Source organism: Taudactylus pleione, unplaced genomic scaffold, assembly GCF_031769625.1.
Source record: "Taudactylus pleione unplaced genomic scaffold, aTauple2 ptg000009l, whole genome shotgun sequence".
Taxonomy (NCBI): Eukaryota; Metazoa; Chordata; class Amphibia; order Anura; family Myobatrachidae; genus Taudactylus; species Taudactylus pleione.
This window is the reverse complement of record NW_028284412.1, coordinates 12,436,257-12,458,551: the sequence shown is the minus strand read 5'-3', so window position 1 is coordinate 12,458,551 and position 22,295 is coordinate 12,436,257. Positions and strand designations below refer to the sequence as shown.

The 22,295-nt window shown below is 42.1% G+C and overlaps 2 protein-coding genes across 3 annotated transcripts in view; one reads left to right on the top strand and one right to left on the bottom strand.

The window, feature by feature from the left end:
- Positions 1-5,239: 5,239 nt before the first annotated feature.
- Positions 5,240-22,191, bottom strand: LOC148542770 (magnesium transporter NIPA2-like). Of its 2 annotated transcripts, XM_088467257.1 has the most exons (8): positions 21,909-22,191; positions 21,609-21,695; positions 19,211-19,357; positions 16,297-16,353; positions 14,659-14,749; positions 12,339-12,499; positions 6,096-6,360; positions 5,240-6,015 (listed from the first exon to the last, which is right to left on the bottom strand). In XM_088467257.1, the coding sequence occupies exons 2-8, from the start codon at positions 21,619-21,621 to the stop codon at positions 5,679-5,681; spliced, it is 1,071 nt and encodes a 356-aa protein (XP_088323383.1). In that variant the 5' UTR covers positions 21,622-21,695; positions 21,909-22,191; the 3' UTR covers positions 5,240-5,678. The 2 variants fall into 2 exon arrangements, with proteins under 2 accessions (XP_088323383.1, XP_088323391.1); XM_088467265.1 differs by lacking the exon at positions 19,211-19,357.
- The window catches only part of TAF7L (TATA-box binding protein associated factor 7 like), a 44,143-nt gene continuing 43,950 nt past the window's right edge, over positions 22,103-22,295 (top strand). The window contains exon 1 of the mRNA XM_088467278.1: positions 22,103-22,208. The gene's annotated coding sequence lies outside the window, so the exon portion shown is untranslated. The remainder of the gene's footprint in view (positions 22,209-22,295) is intronic.

The window sequence follows — 22,295 nt, the reverse complement described above, 5'->3', positions numbered from 1 at the left end:
CTCCACCATTTTGGAGCTGGTCCAATTGTAAGGTACTTCTGTGCAGTGTCAGCAAGCCTCTCAGCACAGCATTTATACAGTTCCTCAGCTCACCCACGCACACAGGGGGGGGGGGGGGGGGTTCTAAATACCCAGAACCCCATATCCAATTTTCCTTTTTTCAGAGACGGAGACAGTGCTCTGTCTCCGACCTCTGCGGCTCCCTGCACTGTGAACACTGGCCACTGAAGCGACCGGAGGCTAAAGAAGCCTCCGATCGCTTCAGAGGCCAGCGTTCCCAATGATGCACTGCGCGGGTGATGTCATGACGTCACCAGCGCGATGTGAGGAGCCTGGTCCAGCCAAAGCAGTGGCGAAGCAGGAGTCAGCCGGAATGGGAGCCAGCGTTGTGGTAAGGTAAGTACTGGGCGCGTGGGGGGGCACTGCATAACGGGCACTCCTTTAGGGGGCCATGCACAAAGGGGCACTGCATAAGGGGCGCTACATATGGGACAAAACTACTGGGGGCACTTGCATAAGAGTCACAATACAGATACACATAACTAAAACTGGGTGTGTATCTCACATAATATATAAATATATATACATATATATATATATATATATATATATATAACAAAGTGAAAAGCCACAACGTGGCAAAGCACAGAGCGTCACTCCAGGATTTGGCAAAAAGTGTTAATATTTATTTCAACGTTTCAATACTTTCTCAGCCCTGTCGTCAGGAAAACAAAACAAACAGATAATCAACAATGCACTTACCTGTATACCCCACCCGGCGTGTTCTAAGTGGGTGTGGCTTTTCACTTTGTCATTATATGTGCCTTATTGAGCGAGCACCCAGGTCACTTCACTACATGAGGAGCAGAGAGTGCCGGACCAATTGGACTGTGTGTGTGTATGTATATGTGTAATTTCCATCATAGGTACACTTCAACTGTGAGAGACGGAATCAGGACAAAAATTTGCGGAAATCACATTGTATGATTTTTTTAAACAATTTATTTGTATATTCTTGCGGAAAATAAATATTTGGACAATCAAAAAGTTTAACTCAATACTTTGTAAATTAACCTCGGTTGGCAATTACAGAGGTCAAACGTTTCCTGTAGTTCTTGACTAGGTTTGCATACACTGCAGCAGGTATTTTGTCCCACTCTTCAATGCAGATCTTCTCTAGTGTCATGTTTTGGGGGCTGTCGCCGGGCAAAACGGACTTTCAACTCCCTCCACAGATTTTCTATTGGGTTGAGGTCTGGAGACTGGCTAGGCCAATCCATGACCTTGAAATGCTTCTTACGGAGCCACTCCTTAGTTGCCCGGGCGGTGTGTTTGGGGTCATTGTCATGCTGGAAGACCCAGCCACGTTGCATCTTCAATGCTCTTACTGAGGGAAGGAGGTTTTGCCCCAAAATGTCACGATACATGGCCCCATTCATCCTCTCCGTAATACGGATCAGTCGTCCTGTCCCCTTTGCAGAAAAGCATCCCCAAAGCATGATGTTTCCACCCCTGTGCTTCACAGTGGGTATGGTATTTTTGGGATGCCACTCTTCATTCTTCTCCCTCCAAACACGGCATGTGGAGTTTATACCAAAAAGTTCTATTTTGGTCTCATCTGACCACATGACATTCTTCCAATCCTCCTCTGGATCATCCAGATGGTCACGGGCAAACTTTAGACAGGCCTGGACATGTGCTGGCTTAAGGAGGGGGTCATTGACCAGGTCGCTCCGTGTAGTTCTGGGCTGATCCCTCACCGTTCTCAAGATCATTGATACCCCACGAGGTGAGATCTTGCATGGAGCCCCTGGTCGAGGGAGATTGTAAGTGATCTTGTATTTCTTCCATTTTTTAATAATTGCGCCAACCAGTTGATCTCTTCTCACCAAGCTGCTTGCCTATTGTCGAGTAGCTCATCCCAGCCTTGTGCAGGTCTACAATTTTGTCCCTGGTGTCCTTAGCCAGCTCTCTGGTCTTGGCCATGGTGGAGAGGTTGCAGTCTGTTTGAGGTTGTGGACAGGTGTCTTTTATATGGTATACAATCGGGCGTCCGGCTTCCCGACTGCTTTATCCCGCCGTGGGATAAATGACCGGCGTCTATATCTAGACGCCGCTCATTTCCCCGACGCCGGGAGATAGGCGCCCAGCATCCCGATCGAGCAGGTGCCGGGCGCCGCGAGAGGACAGCCGCGGGGGGGAGGGTTAGGTTTAGGGCACCCGGGGGGGGACTTAGGGTTAGGCTAGGGGGAGGGAGGGTTAGGCACCCCTGGGACACTTAGGTTTAGGCAGCTGGGAAGGGGGGGTTAGGGTTAGGCACAGGGGTGGAGGGTTAGGTTAGATTAGTTCATACTTGCCTTACCACGATCAGGATTTACAGCGCTGTCGAGCTTCCGCTGCCGGGCTCTGCTGTTTTGTCGGGCTGCCGGGATTCAAACTCCCGGCCATGCGGCAGCCGGGATATCATACCGATTCCCTTTTATACAGTTAACCAGTTCAAAGAGGTGACATTAATACAGGTAATGAGTGGAGGATAGATGAGCTTCCTAAAGAAGAAGTAACAGGTCTGTGAAAGCCAGAATTCTTGCTGGTTGGTAAGTGTCCAAATATTTATTTTCCGCAAGAATACACAAATAAATTGTTTAAAAATCATACAATGTGGTTTACGGAATTTTTTGTTCTGATTTTGTCTCTCACAGTTAAATTGTACCTATGATGGAAACTACAGACCTCTCATCTTTTAAAGTGCAACAACTTGCACAATCGGTGGCTGTCCAAATACTTTTTGGGCCCACTATATGTATGTATGTATATATATATGTACTGTGTGTGTGTGTATATATATAGAGAGATTTGGAAACACACCCCCACCCCCCCCCTAAAAATCCTGCGTTTGCCACTGCAGCTGGTTCCATTCTAATATAACACAGGGAACCTACTCCAGAGAGCATCTGTTTTTACTTTATTTATATTGTTTTCATAACTGTGTTGTGTATGCATTATGGAGGGGACCTACTTTTGTATTAGTTTACATCTCTCTTGCTTCTTCCAGTACTCTAAAATAACCCTGATGTTGCCTCCATTCCAAACTCATGAGGAAACCAGATACTGAGCTTCTATGTTTGTTGCCCATCACAGAAAACTAAAGTGGATGTGTGGCACTCACATAGGAGTTGTGATTTCCTAGTGAATAAGAGGTGTCTGTAAGACTGATGTTATTGTGCTGGGATAATATAGGACCCAATGTAATGGCCTACGATAGTGATTCCCAACTTTGTTGAATATTGGTGCCCTACGGTATCAGCATTGTGTTCACAGCACCCCTAGGCCAAAAGTTTCTTATTGAGAAATTCAGAAAAAAAACTAATGAAGTAAATTGTGCTTACCTGTCATTCTTAGGTTCAGTTACAGGATGTGGTAGTGGACAAGGTTGCGCTTCTGTTTGTCCACATATTTTATCATTGGCAGCCACAACCACTGGTTTTACCTTCACATTGACATAATTAAATTGGTCCCGGACCACCAGCCCGCCACCCCTGCAACTGCCCAGCGGCACCCAGTTTGGGAATCACTGGCCTACAGACTGCAGAAAATGACAATATTTTGACTATTTAGCCTGAACATTTAAAGCAGCTTTTTTTTTTTTTTTTAAGACAAATCCAACCATGGTTTTCCCATTAAAAAAAAAAAACACCACCTTTCAATAGAACAGCAAGCACAGGGCCTGATTCAGCAGAGGACGCAGACTGCCAGTGATTGACAGTGTGCTGCCATTTCTGAGAGATGGCGGCAATGGGCTTAGTTTCCCAAAACGAAGACATGCTGCCGCCGTTGTGGGGGAGTGACGAGGCCAGGATCTCTGTTGGCTGACAGAAATTTTCTGTCCTCTTTTAAGCATCTGTAGGGGCTGGCTTGCATGACCTCATTGGGTCACTTAGCCGGCTGATGGTATTGCAGAGCAGTAATGCATGAAGTCTCCTGCTGCATTGGTACAGATATATCCTCATACATCTAGCCTCTGCACATTAAACAGCCCTTCTAATCGCGCCATGCCGTGGCGTGACTTGGTAGGGCCGAGTGTCTATTTTTGTGCTACTTTTTACCTTCAAATGCGTCTTATTCGCACAGCGATGTGAATAGCTAGCACAAGCAGCTTCTGCTGATTAAAATGATATGCAGCATGCCTGTGTTCTGTGTCTGAATGCAAAACAGTACGTTACTGTTACAGCCGCTGACACTGTAACGTAGCATTTCACATGCAGATACACAGAGAACACAGGCATGCTGCATTTCATTTTAATCAACAGAAGCTGCTTGTGCTAGCTATTCACATCACTGTGTGAAGACACATTTTAAGGTAAAAAGTCGTATGAAGGACGCTCAGCGCTATCGAGGCACACAGAGCTTCCACGTTATATGACACGACTTGTAGCGCATGAAAGATAGCTGTATATTACAGCTGCAATAGCTACTCTGTCCGCTGCTGAATCAGGCCCACTGTGTGTATACTGCACCATTATGTGAGAAGAGAGCAACACACAAATACATTAATAATGCTTCATTTTAATTAAAAAAAATAAATAAGAAATATTGGTGTTGGGTAGTATATAAGCTCTGTCCGATTCAATTGTATAATACATTTTTGTTTGACTTTTTGTCATTTAACAATATACAACCTTACAAGTGACTAAGCACCCGTTTGTTAATTATACTTGATATAATATAGTTAAAATTAGGAAAAAAGGCGATTTAAAAAAAAAATTAAAAAAATGTATTTATACTTGCCCAGCCAGTGAATGCAGTGCTGATGTGCAGGCAATGCACTTCACTTTATTTCTTGTTGCTTGGCTGCTGAATCAATTTATCAAAAAATCAATGCTGGACCGAAATATGTAATGTAATGAGCTACTAATTTACAATTTCATTGGTAAGTACATTGATGGCTTTTAGCTCAATTTTAACTGAGGCCTTATTTGCTGTCACTTTGTATTAGATCATTTAAATATAATGCTTTTTACTAGTACCATTTAAGGTGCTTAACATGCATCAAATACAGACATCATGAACTTAGCACAGGGTTTCCAATTTTGCAGCAAATACAGGCAGCCATTTTTGGTCTTCCGATCCAAGAATTATTCATCCTACCCATGAAAATACCAGATGAGACAGTCATCTTGGGTGCACTACATTGGTTATATTTTACTATTATGAAAAAAAAAAAAATGCTGCAACTAACTCATGTGAAGATACAAACTTTCCCAAACCCTTTATTTACTAGATATCATTTTGTACAAAATAAAGCATTTACATTGTAAGAACTCATTCAGACAAGCAACTAGACAGCAGTGTGTTACACGTGCTCACTCGCAACACAATGTGCGTTAACTGCTCTGATTACCACATAGGAATTGGATTCATGGTTAAGCTGTTAAAAGTGAATTTGGTCAAATTGTGGTCTAAACATAATCCACAGTTTGTGTCTAATCCTTCATCTATACGGGCCGTTATGGGAGGACTTTTCTAGATTTAAAAAAAAAAAAAAAAAGTCAATAACAAAATATTGCAATCCTTAAAAAAATGTTAAGGCAATCGAATTTGGTGTATGCTCCTCCTGACAATAGAATATGTCCTTTCAATGAGTATCTGAGTGTCCTGTAAGCAGCTCTCCCTAAGGGTGGTTATTCCCTATTAAGCTGGTTTTCTGGACTGGAAGCAGCACTTCTCCAACGTATTCCTTCTAGAGAAGAGGGTCCTTCATGGGCAGAATTTCTCTTTTTAGCTCCCTTACTCAAATATGTGGGGAGCATTGCAAAGGGTAGGGGGAAATCTCGATAAGCATGTAGCAAGAAAACCCCTAGAACAATAGTGATAAAACCACTGACTGCCCCCACCACACTTTCCCCACTGAGGTGGCGCCATTCATCAAAAAGAATAGCGGAGCATGCCAGTACTGAAGAGGTGAACAGGACGTAGTAAATTGGGGTCACCAGGGAGGCAGTAAATATGTCCAATGCTCTGTGGAGAAAGAAGACCAATAAAAACATGTAGAAGATACGGTGAATTTAGGAAGATCTAAAAGGTTATAAAGTATTCACCTGTTGAGATAGTGGATTTGCACAGATATGCAGATGCACAAGCAAAGGAACAGGAGCCATCCGAGGGGATCCTTATACACGGCTATCCCTGAGAACAGGCCCCTGATGGCAATACCCAGACCCTTCACGCACGCCACAGAGAGTGAGCCTACTATTGAGCATATCAACACGTACACAAGCACATTCGTGTGACCCCAACGAGGAGCTGCCAACGTGGCTAGTACCAGAGAAAATACGACCACGCAGGTGGCATATGCCACAAAGCCTGGGGAGTCATAAAAAAACACAAATGTCAACAATCTTCTCAGATGCAGGAATACACATTTTATAAAATGCATGATAATACAGGACAATCAATTCTGAATTTAAAAAGGCCAGAATTCCCCCCCCCCCCCCCACAATTACTAAATTAGCCTCAATGTCAGTGCTGAACATGCTCTAGTGCTTATAGAATATAAGATATACATTAGGCTATTCATTATATATCCACTGAGGCTTTGAGATTGCATTTAACTGTACATTTACAAGTGATAATAATAGGTGGAGTTTGTTTTAGCATTTTAAAAGCTGTGAATAACCAGTCCAAAGCATATTTAACAAGGCATCAACTGCAAGTGAAGAGAGTGTGCATATCTTTCATAAATGAAGGGATACATTTAAATAGAGTTGTTTTTAATGTGTTTTATGAAAATACAATAAACCCCATATATGTCAATAAAAATTAAATATGGCAAACATGTAGATAAACATGGTATACATAAAAATATATGGCAAGCGTAATATAAGAGCAGTATATACATACGACTGTAAATCATAAAAAGCATGGCAAGTACCCGAAGGTGCCATTCGGGCACTCACCAAAAGAAAGGAGCATAAAAAACACAGTACATAGCACAAAAAAGATGACATATTTACCCCACCGGCATAGTTACTAAATATAGTATAAATATACCAAAACCGATAAAGTGATAAAATATAAAAGAAACTGACCACATCTACCAATCTAACAAAACAAAAACCCCTTAAAAGAAACCTTCCCCTTACACCCTCACCCTGTATAACCCAACCCCACCCTAAGTATACCTGGATCCTGTAACCCCCCCCCCCCACCAACTATAGTAAACTACCTAAAAGAACCCCCTCTTCCCCTCTGCATAAAAGGGGTACATTTACTAAGATTGCAATATCGGGGGTGTTTGGCCATTTTTTACAACTCGCAAATTTACTAAAAGACAAACTCGGGTGAGAAATCATGAAACTCTCCGCAGTTTTAAATCAGACTACCTCCAGAGCTGCAAGTGTGGCAGAAACATGCACAAATCAATGTGATCTGTGTATGTTTCAGCCTGTAAAAATGGTCTACCCTAAAGGGTTAATAAAAAAAAAAAATGACGTAGGGTTCTCCTCCGCCCCATGAACCTCTCCTGGTTTTAAAAATAGGGGAAAAAAAAAATGTCTTGGGATCCCCCTATTTTTAAAACCAGCAGCGGACTCAAACCTAGCCAGGGTGTAATGCCACAGCCAGGGGACCCTTTCATTGGGGCACCCCGGCCAAAGAATTAACACCCCAAGCAGTGGATCTCAGGGGAGGTGGGGTCCCCCCCTCTCCTGAGCACCCCAGGCTTAGGCTGAAGCCCAGGGCTCTTACCTGCGGAATTGGTATGAAATACCGCCGGCCGCATGGCTGGCGGTTCGATTCCCGTCAGCGGCAGCCCGACAGGAGTAGAGTGCGACGCAGCAGAAGCCCGACAGCGCTGGAAATCCCGATCGTGGATAGGTAAGTATTTACTAACCTAACCCCCCTTAGGGGTGCCTAACCCTAACCACCCCCTTCCCCGCTGCCTAAACCTAAGTCCCCCGGGGGGGGTGCCTAACCCTAAGTCCCCCTCTAAGTGCCTAACCCTAACCACCCCCTTCCCCGCTGCCTAAACCTAAGTCCCCCGGGGGGATGCCTAACCCTCCCTCCCCCTAGCCTAACCCTCCCGGGGGGGGTGCCTAACCCTCCCCCCCGCGGCTGTCCGCTCGCGGCGCCCGGCATCCCTACAATCGGGATGCCGGGCGCCGGTCTCCCTGCGTCGGGGAAATGCGGGCGTCTACATCTAGACGCCCGGCATTTCACCCTTGCCGGGAAATGGCAGTCGGGAAGCCGGTTACCGGTATTTAGGCAGTCGGCTTCCTGATTGCCTCCCTTACCTGCACCCCTGTCTGATGGATGCAGGGGTAATAGTGGGAATAATAGAAAAGTACTATTGTTTTTTTACAGTGAAACTACAAGTGTCTGCCCTTTGTCAATTCTACTACTGCAGTTAGCGGGCGCTAATTGGCTGTGACCCATGTGGCTGACTAGCTTGGGGTGTTAATGCTATGGCCTGAGTGACCTGGTGAAAGGGTACCCCAGCTGTGGAATTGCACCCCAGCTAGGTTTTAGTCCGGTCCTGGTTTAAAAATGGGGAACCCCATTTTTCCCCCTCTATTTTTAAAACCAGGACTGGTTCTGGGAGCCCAGTGCTGGTTCCTAAAACACGGAAGAACTGTACACGTTCCACCCCCCACCCATGGTTATGATTAGGGGGGGGGAACCTTGCGTATTTTTTTTTTACTACACATACAAGCAGCTTGCACGTAGCTTACTCATATGTGCAGGTTGCATGTTCAGGCGAGTTTGGCTGCGGTCAAACTCAGGGATAAACACTCGATTCAGCAAGTTACGATTCTTGGTAAATTTGTGCGTTTCAGCAATGCTGTGAGAGTTTAAACTTGAACCAAACATAATTCTTAGTAAATTTACCCCGAAGTGCTGCTGCAATACAGTCTTCCTCAAGGAAAGATACCGCTGGTGAAAAAGGGACAGCTAGGAGATGTATTCAAGGGTACAGCAGCCTTATACATGTTGAGGGGAACCAACACTTAAGCCACATACACACTAACTGATTTTTAGGAACGATATGGATGGTAACGATATCGTTCAACTATATATTGTTCAGTGTGTATGCAGTGAACGACCAATGATGCGCGCTCCCACGGGTCGTTAACGATGTCTTTTTTCGTCCGTACATGCAGGCCAATCTGTCTATCATTCAGAGATGTTGCAGAATGACTTCATTTAAAAGATATCTTTCAGTGTGTACACCCAATATCGTTTGTCCTGCTATACACAAAGTTCAAAGGAAATCCTTCACTAATATCGCTCATACAGCACATCGTCTAGTGTGTATGAGCATAGGTAAAAAAAAAAAGACAGCAAGAAAAAAATGGGAGCAAGCTTAAGGTACATACAACTGGCGAAAATAACGGGGGTAGATAACTAGGACAATCACAGGGAAGACTATTATATACTCATATGTATGAGGTAAGGGTGTAAGAGACGGGAGATCATAGATGAGGTAATGAGGGTGTCACGAATCGTGGTCGTAGCAACCAATACAGGGTTAAACCATTCATTGCTGTGTCTAAAACCTCCAACAAACTATCCCAGTTATTATCACTCACCTGGTTAGCCTGACCAATTACCTGTTACCACTCCCTATATATTTCCAGGCCTAGGAAAGACAACTGTGTTCCTTCCTGAGGATTGTTCCAGGCTCAGTGTCTCCAGAGCTTTCTCCTGTGGATAGCTTTTCTCCTAGCTGAAACTCTAGGGTGACTATTTTGGTTATCCTGTACTGCGTGCTCTTGTCAGCGTTGGGGTTCTAGGTCTGGAGGGCATGATCAGGTCTTTTAGCATCGAGTTGTTCAGTACTGTGTGTGCCTGAAGTGTCTCTCTATCCTGAGTTCCCCTTCCAGTTTATGGTACAGGTCTTGTGTCAGAGCTGTACCAGGGATATAGCTTCATTAGTTCTTCCCTGGTTACATAAGACTCCGATTCCTGGCTTGGTTCCCAGGTCCAGACTGTCAGTACTATACTGTTTTGAGTTCAGGTTCTCCTGGTCACTGAAGTAGTTCTGTGGCCTGATTGGTCTTTGGACCATTAGGTGAAAGGCTGCCCGGTGGCTTGGATTCCTGTTCCAATTCTAGAATACTTGTATTGCTCCTAGTGTCTCTAGTCTGCCAGTACCTGTATTACCTATGAGTATTGGTATCTTGAAGCCTCCCAGTTTCCTGCACCCTCTCCCTAGTACCTAACCCTCCACCTAACCCGGATGCCGGTATTCTGAGCGCCAGCATCCCAACAGCCGGGGATGAAACTTCATCCCTTTATGAGACACACAAAAGCATAAACAGCACCGGACCTCTGAGCCTGTTCTGGTACTAGATTCTCTGGCAATGCTGTGTATACACCCTATGTACATATAGTGCTTACTTGTCTGTGGGATGTGAATTGCAGTTTACTTTGCCAAGCTCCCTGGCAGCGCCATGACGTAGGTAAGTATGTAGTGGGAGTGCATAATATATGGTTTACATATTCGGTGTCCATATACTTTTTCTTTCTTTTTGCAATTTCTTCACAGTGGTGGTACAGATGCCATCGGGCCCTTACTGTCCGAGCATGGTGCCCTTGTGGTTCTCCCAAGTGCCACCATGCCAGGGCAGGCTTGCTGGGACCTGTAGTCTAGTCCCACTGAAAGGAACAATATTAAATTACTAAATTTCGCCTATTAACCCTGCACCCGCCGCCACCAGGGATGCAAGCAAATAATCCCAGGATTCACAACAGTCCTGGTGTATCCTCGGGAGGGGAGACCCCAACTTTCCAAGGTATCCCAGGGCTGGAATAACCAGTTTGAGGCTGGATAATACTTTGCAAGAGGGACCCTGTGATGTGTGTCCCCCTTCTATGGCTGGTTAAACCTGGTGCTGGTTACTGAAATATGGTGGAAATGCCTTTTTCCCCCATTTTTCCTGTACCAGAACAGGCTTAGAGATCGGGGGCTGGTTATGATTTTGGGGAGGCAACCCCCTTTTCTATTTTTTTTTAAACACTTTATTTACACTGTACACACACACACACTGCACAGATCTGACTGATCTGTGCAGTGCTTCGGCACAACATGCAGCTCACCGGCACTTCTATTGATTTCTTCTATTCTGCTCCATGTTCTATTGCGTTTTTAAACACAATTCCTAATAAAGTTGTATTCCAGTCTATGGAAAGTACTCACGCGTTGGTTCGATGGTCTATTGCCTTATATTTGCATGTTTGATCATCTATTTCTGCATTGGGTTGTGTTGTGTTTTTGCACTCATATTTGCCTTTTGTATGCAAGCTCACCCAGACACTATTCTTAATACATTTATTCCTAGGTATTGAAAGACTGGTGCCTAACCATGAACTTGGTTAATCCCTCAGTGATTTGATGTTGAAATGTGGCCTGCTTACAAATTGTGGCCCAGGTGTAGCCTCCGTGCTGGTCCCCTCATCTCTCTCTCTCTTTGTGGTCCAGTTACGAGTAGACTCTGGCACTGCGCCAGAGTCTACTGTGCATGCGCTGGTTTAAGGGAACATGGTGCTATGTTACTATGTGATTTCTGTACTGTGCATGTGTAAATCTCCAGGAAAATGGCAGCCACATTTGTTAAAAAGAATGGCCATCGACCACTGATGGTTAACCATCGATAGTTTGCCACCGATGGTCGCTCCACTGATGGCGGAGATCCCATAGATCTCCACCATGAATGGATGCCTGCTAGCAACGTTTTTTTTTTTCTTTTTCTCCGACGTAAGGTGCAGAGCCTCCAGATGGGTACACACCTTAGCGATATGCCAACCCAGCGATGCATTGTAACGATATTTTGCATTGCCGTTCACACTGCACGGTCTGCCATACAACAATGCGATTGTTACATGCTTATTAATGTAACTACACCGCGTTGCGAATTGCATCGTCCCATCTGATGTGCAGCACACCTGATGGTAAGGTGCGACCACCCAATTCATCAAACGACGAATTGGGGGAATTTCAGGCTACACACTACACAATGGTCGTTGTGAGTACTATTTAGTCTACAAGATAACAGGAAGCACTCCTGAATTCCTGTTATGTGCTGGATAATTAAATAGGTACATTTATGACCACAATTTCTGTGATTAGTAAAGGACTTGGGGGTCTATTTACTAAGCAGTGTTAGGAGATAAAGTGAACGGTGATAAGGTACCAGCCAATCAGCTCCTAACTGCCATGTCACAGGCTGTATTCGAAAAATGGCAGTTAGGAGCTGATTATCACCGTTCACTTTATCTCCTGACACAGCTTAGTAAATAGACCCCTTAATCAGTCTCATAACATAGAATTAAGAAAATCCTACCTGGCTTTTTGAGTATTTGTTCCATATCCGCTAGCGTAGATATATCCTCCTCTTGTGGGGCGTGAAGAACCATCACAGTGGAGCCAAAAAAACTTAACACACAGCCTGCCTTGCCAGGGAAGGTTAGCCGCTCATTTAGGAAATAAGAGGATAGCACAGCACTAAAGAAAATAAAAATGCTAAATAAAAGTGCATACTGGGGAACGATGACACGAGAAGTAATACAACAAAAATAAATGTCCTATATTGTGCTAACTCTGGACCCAATATAAAAACTAGGTAAGTATACCAATTTATTTGGGATGAGTAAGATTGCACAAATACATATCCTGCATTATGCACTGCCAACATAACTGCATATTTTTCTGCATTTGTTTATGGCTGACACACTTTGCACTTTTCATCAATGTGGACATACGAACAGATGGAGTTAAAACATTTTCTAGCCAATCAGGGCATTAGAATAGCACAGGATAATAATAGGAGGCTCCATTGATACCTTTAAAATGTCTATAGCAGCGCAGAGTATTTCAACTCATAAAACACCATTAATGAGCAGGCAACTTTAAAGCAAGGGGCCAACATGAGCAAATTTGAATATTTAAGCTTTAACAACAGCTCAAAGAAGTGTTACGTGGCGCTCTTCAAACTGTATCCGGAGGATTGCAATATCAAGCACTCTTTGTTTCATATAATCCAAAATATTTATTAAAACAAACGGGACCAGCCATGTTATTTCTTGGAACATAAAAGTGTAATTCATCCAATATATTATAGGGATAAATATAAGCCACTGTACTGCCCCTTTGTGTCCAGATTTCCCTTGGATAGTCCTAGATTTTCCACATATCTAGAAGATTTATAAAATTGATTAACAGGGAAAATCTATTCCTAGAGAATGAAGGATCTATAGCAGGGGTGGGGAACCTTTTTTCTGTCGATATATATATCATCATTCGCGAGCCCGGTGCAGGCCGCGGTCCATCAATGTGACGTCACACGGGACGGGGCCACAATCGCCGTTGATTACAGCAATACCCAGAGCATCCTGAGGATGCTCCGGGGAGGTGTAAGGGCAGCAGTGTACCGTCAAAAGGGTTCTAAAGATGCTCCTGGCAGCACTGCTGCATAGATTCTGGCTGCAGAGTGCCATTCTGGGCACCCTGCTAGCCAGATGAGGCTAGCAGAAAAAAGCACTAAGGGCCAGACCAAATGGTTCCCCGGGCCTTATACAGCGCCAGGGCCTGAGGTTCCCCATCCCTGATCTATAGGGTAAATTTATTGAACTGCAGGTTTTAACACTTATAGGTCAAGCAGAAGAACGTGGACACTTCATGGCACAGAAGTATCTCAATATTCTGACTCCGTAAAATGTGAGACCATGATGCTTTTCTTGAAGCTTGATGATTGCAGCCCACCCCAACAGAAGGGAAACATTGTATCATTTGTGTGACTACTAGTTGTCATAAGTATAAAACATTAAAAAATTAATTTAATGGGCCCTGTGCAACTAGCACTTCAGTCTAAAGAAAATCGAAGTATCGCCACAAATGTTGGGATGGTTTACTCAAGGCACCAGTGCTACGTAGTACAACCCGTTTGTAAATAAAAGTCCTTGCACCCATAGTATTGCACGCTTAGGTGTCCTCCGATTTTCAGCAGGGTCTGGAAAAACACCATTATGTGAGTCCCCAAGGCTTTACGTACAAACGTAGACATAATTCATGTTCACAAAGATCCCCAAGAGGCACTAGCTAGCCAACAGCACAAAAAGTTTTTTTTGTTTTTTTTTAAAGTACATACATACCACCCCATTATACGTCCACTGTATTTCCCAATGCTCAAATTATAAGCACCTCCTCCATTTCAGTTCTTTTTCCGGTGAATTGGCCAAGTTCCAAGGAAGCAGCATTTTAGAACAAGATACGTTTGCAATTTAATAAAGTTTTATTTGAACCCTTTTTGAGTTGCAGTCTAATTGGATTCTTATTTTAATACTAGATTTATATATTTATTTTTATTAGTTGGTCCCCTCATTGCACAAACAATTATAAAGCTCCTCAAACCATTACATTATTTAATGTATTTCTAATTGCCAAATTGAATCACATTCATATTGTACTACACATATTAAATTGGGATCAATAATGAGAGATCTATTTATCTTGCATTTGTCTCTTTCTTTTACCTATCCTGAAATGTTACTTCTCTTGCACTCAGTTACTAAACCTTACAACAAGCTCATTTATTATGCCCAGGGAGTTTTCATGCATACACGCAAGCCATCGTCTATCTCCCCAACATACTCAAAAACACTTACCTCACCAACACACTCAGTCCTCCCAGTGGAGTCACCAATGTTGCTGGGGCAAAGATGTAAGCAGCAAAGTTGGCAGCTTCACCAAGTCCCACTATAAAACAGAAGGTGATGGGGCTAAGTAACAGGACATAGTGGATTTTGTTTCTTGCCGAGAACTCCCTTCCCTTCCAGCTTCTGGGGCATTGCACCCAAGGTCAGCATTTCCACAAAAAAGAAATAGTATATACTGCTGCAAAATATTTGTTTCATCAAATGATTGAAGGAAAGGTGATTTCCAGATATGGAACAAATTCCACCTGACAGCATCCCCAAGAGATTTACCAAACATCCATAATAGGAGGCATTAATTAACTGCCAACAAAGTATTTATGCCAATGTAAGATGTTTCTTAGTCATTAACATCTACTCATGATGTGTTGGGATATTCAGGTTGTGACTCTGGCACTCGGGTACATAAAGCACGTGTTCTCTCAGACTAGAAAGTGGAAATGAATGTTACAAAATCTGCTCATAGATTAAGATGAGCCTCTAAAGCAATACAGGTCTCACAAATTGCTCATATTAGCCATCTAGTAATACAAATATTGGAAGCTATAGGTCCTTGCTAGGTAATTTAGTTGGGTTTTCATGAAAAAATACCAATGAGACATGAAGTTTGTTAAAACAACAGGACTCACAAATGTGACGGCACGAGGCAGTATTTTGTGCGGCTCATCGGGAGTGCAGTGATTATAGAGGCGTCCTTTATTGCGCCTTGCACCTCTGTAAACAGTTTTATTTTTTTTGATAGAGGTGTCCATCTTCTGGATGCAGGCTCCTTTCTTTCATCAGCGCAAGAAGAGGAGCAGCTTAGCAATTGACAAAGGACAGAAGAAGAAAGAAGAGGTAAGCAGGTAAGATAGGAGCCAAAAGAGGTCTGGCCTGGAGAACCTGGCAAGGATAAAATAGTAAGGGGCAAGGTTGGTGGCTAAAAAAAATAAATAATTATAATATAGGGTGGGGGAAAAAGGTACTAAAAGTATAAGGGGAGGTCAATTATAAAAAGCAGAGCATATTCACTAGAAATATACATTTGTGTGGAATCAGGAGAGTCAAAATAATAAAGAAGTCATCTCAATCCATTTGCCAAATTGGAAAATAGGTAAAATGAGCAACATTTGACTTCTGACGTAATTAGTTGGCTTTCTGCATAGGATCCAAAAGGGTTTGGCAGGAGATGGATCTCATTGATCGAGAGCGGTGACTAAACCATTAGACCCTCTAAACCAGAGAAATGCAGAGTGATGCAAAAACTGATCAGGTGACCAACCGGAAGTAGGAGTTTGGTAAAGAAACTTCATAGTGTCATACAGAGAACATCTCAGAAGTCCTGCCATTTTCTTCCCAGATGCACCTCAAGGTCTGGCAACAACCAAGAACCCTAAAATGTATACAGCTCAAATAATCTGGTAAGGTTTTTGTTCAAGTTGTGCAGAAACAAATGATTGAGGCTGGTTCGGTGAGACAACCATGTGTTGAATTTTTTAGGTCATGTTCTATGGATATAAATGTAGGTTTGTTAAGATCAATCACTGGTGTGAGAGCAGGAGATGAAAGAGCCAATTATAAAAACGTATGTATTGATCAACGTATACTTACTGGATAACAAACCAGCCCACCAAAGCCACTCTTTCAGATATGCATGTCCTCCTTGACCTGCATGATATTATACAAATTCAGAGTCTTTTGTGAAAAAAAACATTTCTATCTCATACTATTATTCTGATTCAATGGAGCAAAGAATATTTCTAACTGTTTAAAGAAAGTCATTATGAACAAAAGGATATTATTCTAAAATGGCAACTGTTCTATAACATGGAATAATAAAAACACCAAAACCATTTATTGCTTTTATTTAAGTTGGAAAACACATGATTTGATAAAGTGGGGAGACCTTCCTGGACGCCAAAAAAGTGACAACTGCGTTAGCAGAATCGTATAGAAGACTGTAAGTGGAAAGTACTGTACGCTTTTAAAAGGTGTCAAATGGCTGATTTGTGCATTTTTTTAAAAAACTAAAATATAAACAGATGTAGAATTTAATTTATTTACGACGGAAGTAAACGGAAAATGCAAAAAAAAAAAATATGCTTTAGGGGTAATTTGAGGAGAATTTAAAAACAAAATTATAAAAAGCTATTTTTTTTGTTGAAATAAATACTTTCATTAAATTTGGGGTGCATGATTTAGCTAAAATGCTTATTTTGGGATAATTTAAAGGCCATTTCATTATTTTCACCCCAAAAAATGACATGTAATTATTGGCCCAATTAAGCTAGCTGAAAACATTCAAATGCCTAATTTGGGGGGGGGGGGGGGGGGGGGGGGAGTCCACTGGGTTCTGAAGAAAGTCCCAACATTTTTACCTTACAATAAAGATTTTTCCCTACTTTTTCACCTGCTCAGGAGGGTGCCAACAAAAACAGGCAAATTTACTCTGAAAAAGAATTGGATTTGAATGGCAAATGTAATTTGTACTGCGAACTGGCAACCTCGTGGGACCAAACTCGCAACTAATTGAATTATTTCGGTAATGTCTAATACAGTGGTTCCCAAACTGTGTGCTGTGGCACCCTGGGGTGCCGCAGGGCACTTACCACAGTTTGTGTCCAGGACCAAATCAAATTATTTATGGTCAGTTTGACAGAAAACCAGTGCTGTTAGCTGCAAATTATAAAATTTGTGATAAAAAGAAGTGAAACCCTGTCCACCTCCACATAACTGAACCCAAGGATGACAGGGAAGTACAATTTAATCGCAATAATAGTCTCCGCACATTACACTATAAACCCTGAATATGAATTCAAACTATATATATTAAATTAATAGATTAGTCCAATAATCCCAGATTTACAATTTGTGTCATATATTTTGGCATTATCAGGGATGTGCTACCGCCCGATTTTCACAAAAAAAAAAAAAAGAAAGGAAAGAAGTCTATCTGGCAGTGCACTGGGACCAAGTTTAATATAAAATCTAACTTTTATTAGTATTCATTAAAAATAAACACATATAGCTCTCTGAGATGAAAAACTCTAACACATATAAAAATGTAATATATAATGAAAGTGCATAGTGAAATTATGCACTTTCATTATATAATATGACATTTTAATATTTTGTGTTGAGTTTTTCATCAAGGATATTGGAGAGATTGTCAAGCCTTTTCTTTCTGTTATCAGCACATTGGTCTAGAACAGGGGTCTTCAAACTTGGCCCTCCAGATGTTGTGGAACTACACATCCCAGCATACACTGCACATAGTTTTAGCATGCTGTTATATCAAAAAGGTGGCAGTGCATGCTGGGATGTGTAGTTCCACAGCAGCTGGAGGGCCACGTTTGAAGACCCCTGGCCTAGAACATAGAGCTATCTGGAGAACTCAATCACCAGTACAGTCAGATCTGCACAGAGTATATTTTGAATAACTCTAAACCAGGGGTTCCCAAATGCGGCCCTCAAGGTTCCCCAACAGTTCAGGTTTCAGAGATATACATGGTGTATTTGATTTAATCACCTGTGCACAGCCATGGATATCTCTAAAACCTGAACTGTTGGGGAACCTCTGCTCTAAACAGTTCTGCCAGGACAGTCCGGATGTCAGACATATTCAGAAGGCTAAAGCATTAGCTGGTGAATGTCTCCAGGACTCATGCCTCATGGTGTTGGGGTTATGGGTTTGATTCCAGCCAAGGCAATGTTTGTGTGAAATTTGTATGTGCTTCCTTCTAGGCACCCCAATTTCCTCCTACAGACCTAAAACATACTAGGTGCAGGAGGTAATGAGAATCATTGAAAACATTCTCTGTAAAGCGCTGCATAATAATAATGGTGCCAGTCCTGACAAACATTACTGGAAATCAGGTTGGGCTGACTGTAATTACGCTAGATATTTCATGCCCTTAGCAGTGATATTGCCAAGCGCTACCAAAGAATGGGACGTTTATCAGGAGAGTCTGTACATAGCTTGTCTAGGACAGTAGTCGTATACGCTCTTTCGACAACTTCCGCAACTGGGTCGTACTTACATAACCCTCTGCAGCTCCCAAATATGTGATGTAATAATAATGGAGTGTATACTTGCTTTAGAAAATAGCTTTCTCTTAGTGTGGTATATTCTGAAAACTGCATACCTTGTCATTAGTTAATGCTTTTTTAAAAAGTTAAATTTTTATTAAGATTACATCCTCTTTATTTGCTTATAAAAGCCCATATATTATATAATGAGAATAACTTTATTATAGAATATTAATGTTTTGCATTTTTTTTAAGATATCAATAAACCTTCATCTAAAAACTTAATGCATAATGAACCTTTTTCATGCATGTAGTATTACAACTAGGAATAAAATAACTGCATAGGATATAAACAAATGTCATATATATGTACATGATAGTGTAATGTTAGATTGTTATTACAATTCTTTAACAATATATATAATAAAGTAACTTTTTAGTTTTTTACTCCCCATACAATATGAGAATATAACAATGCAACAGATGGACCTCTCACCTGCCCTGAGCTGTCCATTGCCACATAATTTAAGCAGACCTTTTTTCTTAAGAATGAAACTTCCCCCAATAAAGATGCTGGAAGAAAGAGCCAGTACCAGACCAATATAAAACCTGTAGTGAGTTGCTTGACTTTTCATGTGAATCACTGTTTAATGACAATGAGATTAAATCTTTGTTAAGCATGAAAACAGAAAGAAAACCATTAAATTTCAGCACAATATACTATCCTTTAAGAGATCAAGAGTCACCAAGTAAATGCTATAGATTTCTGAAATAGTTCTACATACTAGCAATGCCATTTCATGTATAACTCCGGTGAACAATATTTGTATATATATAGTCAACACTTAACTGGAGGGTTCGCATGCAATCACTTCAGTGTTATTAAGGAAAACTTGGGGTATATTTACTAACTATTAATGGTAATTTTGGTGTTTTTGTAAGTGATTTTCACTTGATTTTGCAACTCAGAGATGAAGTCAAAATAAACTATAAAATCAAATATCAAACCAAATCCTGACCAAAAATCAATATTTTCAAATAGACCACTACAGGATCCCCTAATTTACTAACAGTAAATTTGAAACTCATGAATAATTTACTACAAAATGGACATTCAAATCCCAAATTTAATACGCCCGAGGAAGGCGATTTTCGGAGAAGCACTGCACAGATCACTCTTATCTGTGCATGCTTCTTAGGATTAAAAGCTTTGTAAAAAAAGAAAACAACAACAATGGCGTGGGGTCCCCCTAATCCACAAACAGCCCTGGACCTCTCAGCCTGGTCATGGAAAGTCAGGGGAAAAATAGGCATGGGGTTCCCCCTATTTTTTTATTAACCAGCACCAGTCTGAATCAGCCGGGGTGGTAATGTCACAGCAGGAATACACACAGCGTGGGGTCTTCCTGTCAAAACATTAAACCAGCCCCTAACTGGTCAGCCCAGGGCTGGCAAATCTCAGAAAGTAGGGTCCCCCCTCCTGAGCATCAACCAGCCCTAGGATGTAAGTCCAGGGCTCTTCTCTGCATCCCTGGAGGAGAAGGATGCAGGGATAATGGTAGTAATAAAGGGTGTTAGTTGGATTTGGCTGAAAATCTCTCATTTACTAACATTCGATTTTGACATTTATTTCAAAGTCGAATGTTAGTAAAAGAGAGATTTGGCAAGTGATTCATATAGTTGATTTTTAGTCCATTTCAGTCGATTAAAATCGACCTTTAGTATATATACCCCCTTGTGTATTATAAGCAATGAGACATTATTCTAGATGGCTTATAAAAAATGCTCATCCAGTGGCCCTTATACCTTATAATTTCGAGTAGTAGCTACATTATTCCATATATAATGTACACTCTAAGTCTTGTATGATACAGATTGTTAATGATAAAATATGGATGGAACAGGGGTAAAAATTAAACTTCCAGTTTATAACTACTCAATTTACTGGAAATAAAATATTCATAGAAAGTCTGCCGTGTTTGTTAACTAGTGCAGTTTGAATGGGACTGTATATGTAATCTCTAATGCTCTAAACTGCCTTTGCATTATCATACCAAACAAGTGGTAGTTGTTAATAATTACCCCCATATAATTACCCCCATATCCTGGTGCAAATAGTATATAAACAGTTTGAAGAATCTATATAATGATCCTATATGGTCTGTCCCCCAAAACATCAAAGTTTCAGATTGCCTAAACCATTAGTTTAGTGTTAGTGTCAGTATGTGGAAACAATAAGAATTTACAAAAAAAAAAATTATATATATTAGCTTACAGTGAAGTGAAAGTGATGACATCTATTTGTAATTCTATCTCGTAATGGTGCGTACACATGTCAGATATTACAGGATAAGAACGATAACGATCATATCGTTATTGTTCATATCGTCCTGTTTTTGGGCCCTTACAACCTCCCAACATTTGAGCAAACTAAGGAGGGACAAGTCGCGCGCCGAAGGCATGCGCATCCAAAAGGGGGAAGTGGCTTCCACAAAAGGGGGTGGATCCTATGGAAAACGAGGCAGAGCCTCGTGGCTTCCCCTTTTTTCATCACTTTGGGGGCGTGAGCAGTCTGTACACATGAGAACATGCGCACGGCATCTGTTCTCCTCCTGCACACTCGCTGCTCTGCTATGCAGAGCAGCGGTTTGTACTCTCCCCAAATTCCCCCCCCCACGCGGGACAGCAGGGAGGTATGTCCAAACAATGGTCAATGTGCGGGCACGGATGGTCGATATCGACCATCGCCCGTGCATGCAGGCCAACCTGGTCGATATCGACCAGGTTATCCTGGTTACTATAGGGGCCCGCGATCGATATCTGATAGTTGTCTGATCGCTCTGTGTATGGAGCTTAAGTCTTCAATGCCTCCAAAAATGTGCATGGCAGATTACCAGTAGACTCCATGAGAACGTCTAAGAATAAAGATCAGCAATGTTGATCATCAATGAGGCTCAGAACATTCTTACAGCAGCTCACACCTGCAAAACAAAACCATAATACAGGTTATATATTCAAATTCCTTTCACATGACAGTCTAATGATCACCCATAATTACAATATTGAGACACTTACAATGGGTGAATAACACACGAAATTAGGTCTGACAACCTGTTATTCAACTATGAACCTTCCCAGCCAGTGACGCGGATATCCCCCCCACCTGTGCACCACACATTCATTGCTCCTCTCACCGCCTCCAGTGTCTCCAGGCAGCATCAGACTGTATAGCAGTGGCAGAAGGATGACACGAACTCAGCACTGTACAGGCATATTGTTCCTGATTCAGAAGAAAGGGAAGCGAAGTTGGTTGGCAAATTTCACTTCCTGCTCTGCAATACCTATCCTGGACTGGTTGGCATTTGATCACTTCCTGCTTCCGGGGACGTGGTCGGCTCACAAGTGACTTCCTGTTGTTAGTAAATATTACGAGACTGAGACAGTGCTGTACAGATCGGAGACGGAGAGCTGGAATTGGCTGCCCTGCATTCCTGGTAAGAGGACAGAACACCAATATATCAGCAGCGCTCTATGGTTATGTTTATGGACGGTACTGGGGACCGGCCTTTAATAGTGTGCGG

Excerpts from the sequence above, each read along its gene's own strand:
- LOC148542770 (XM_088467257.1), bottom strand. Across the intron at positions 6,361-12,338 it reads ACAAATACTCAAAAAGCCAG|GCTTTGTGGCATATGCCACC; the intron begins GTAGGATTTTCT and ends ATGACTCCCCAG. Across the intron at positions 6,016-6,095 it reads CAAATCCACTATCTCAACAG|AGCATTGGACATATTTACTG; the intron begins GTGAATACTTTA and ends CTTTCTCCACAG.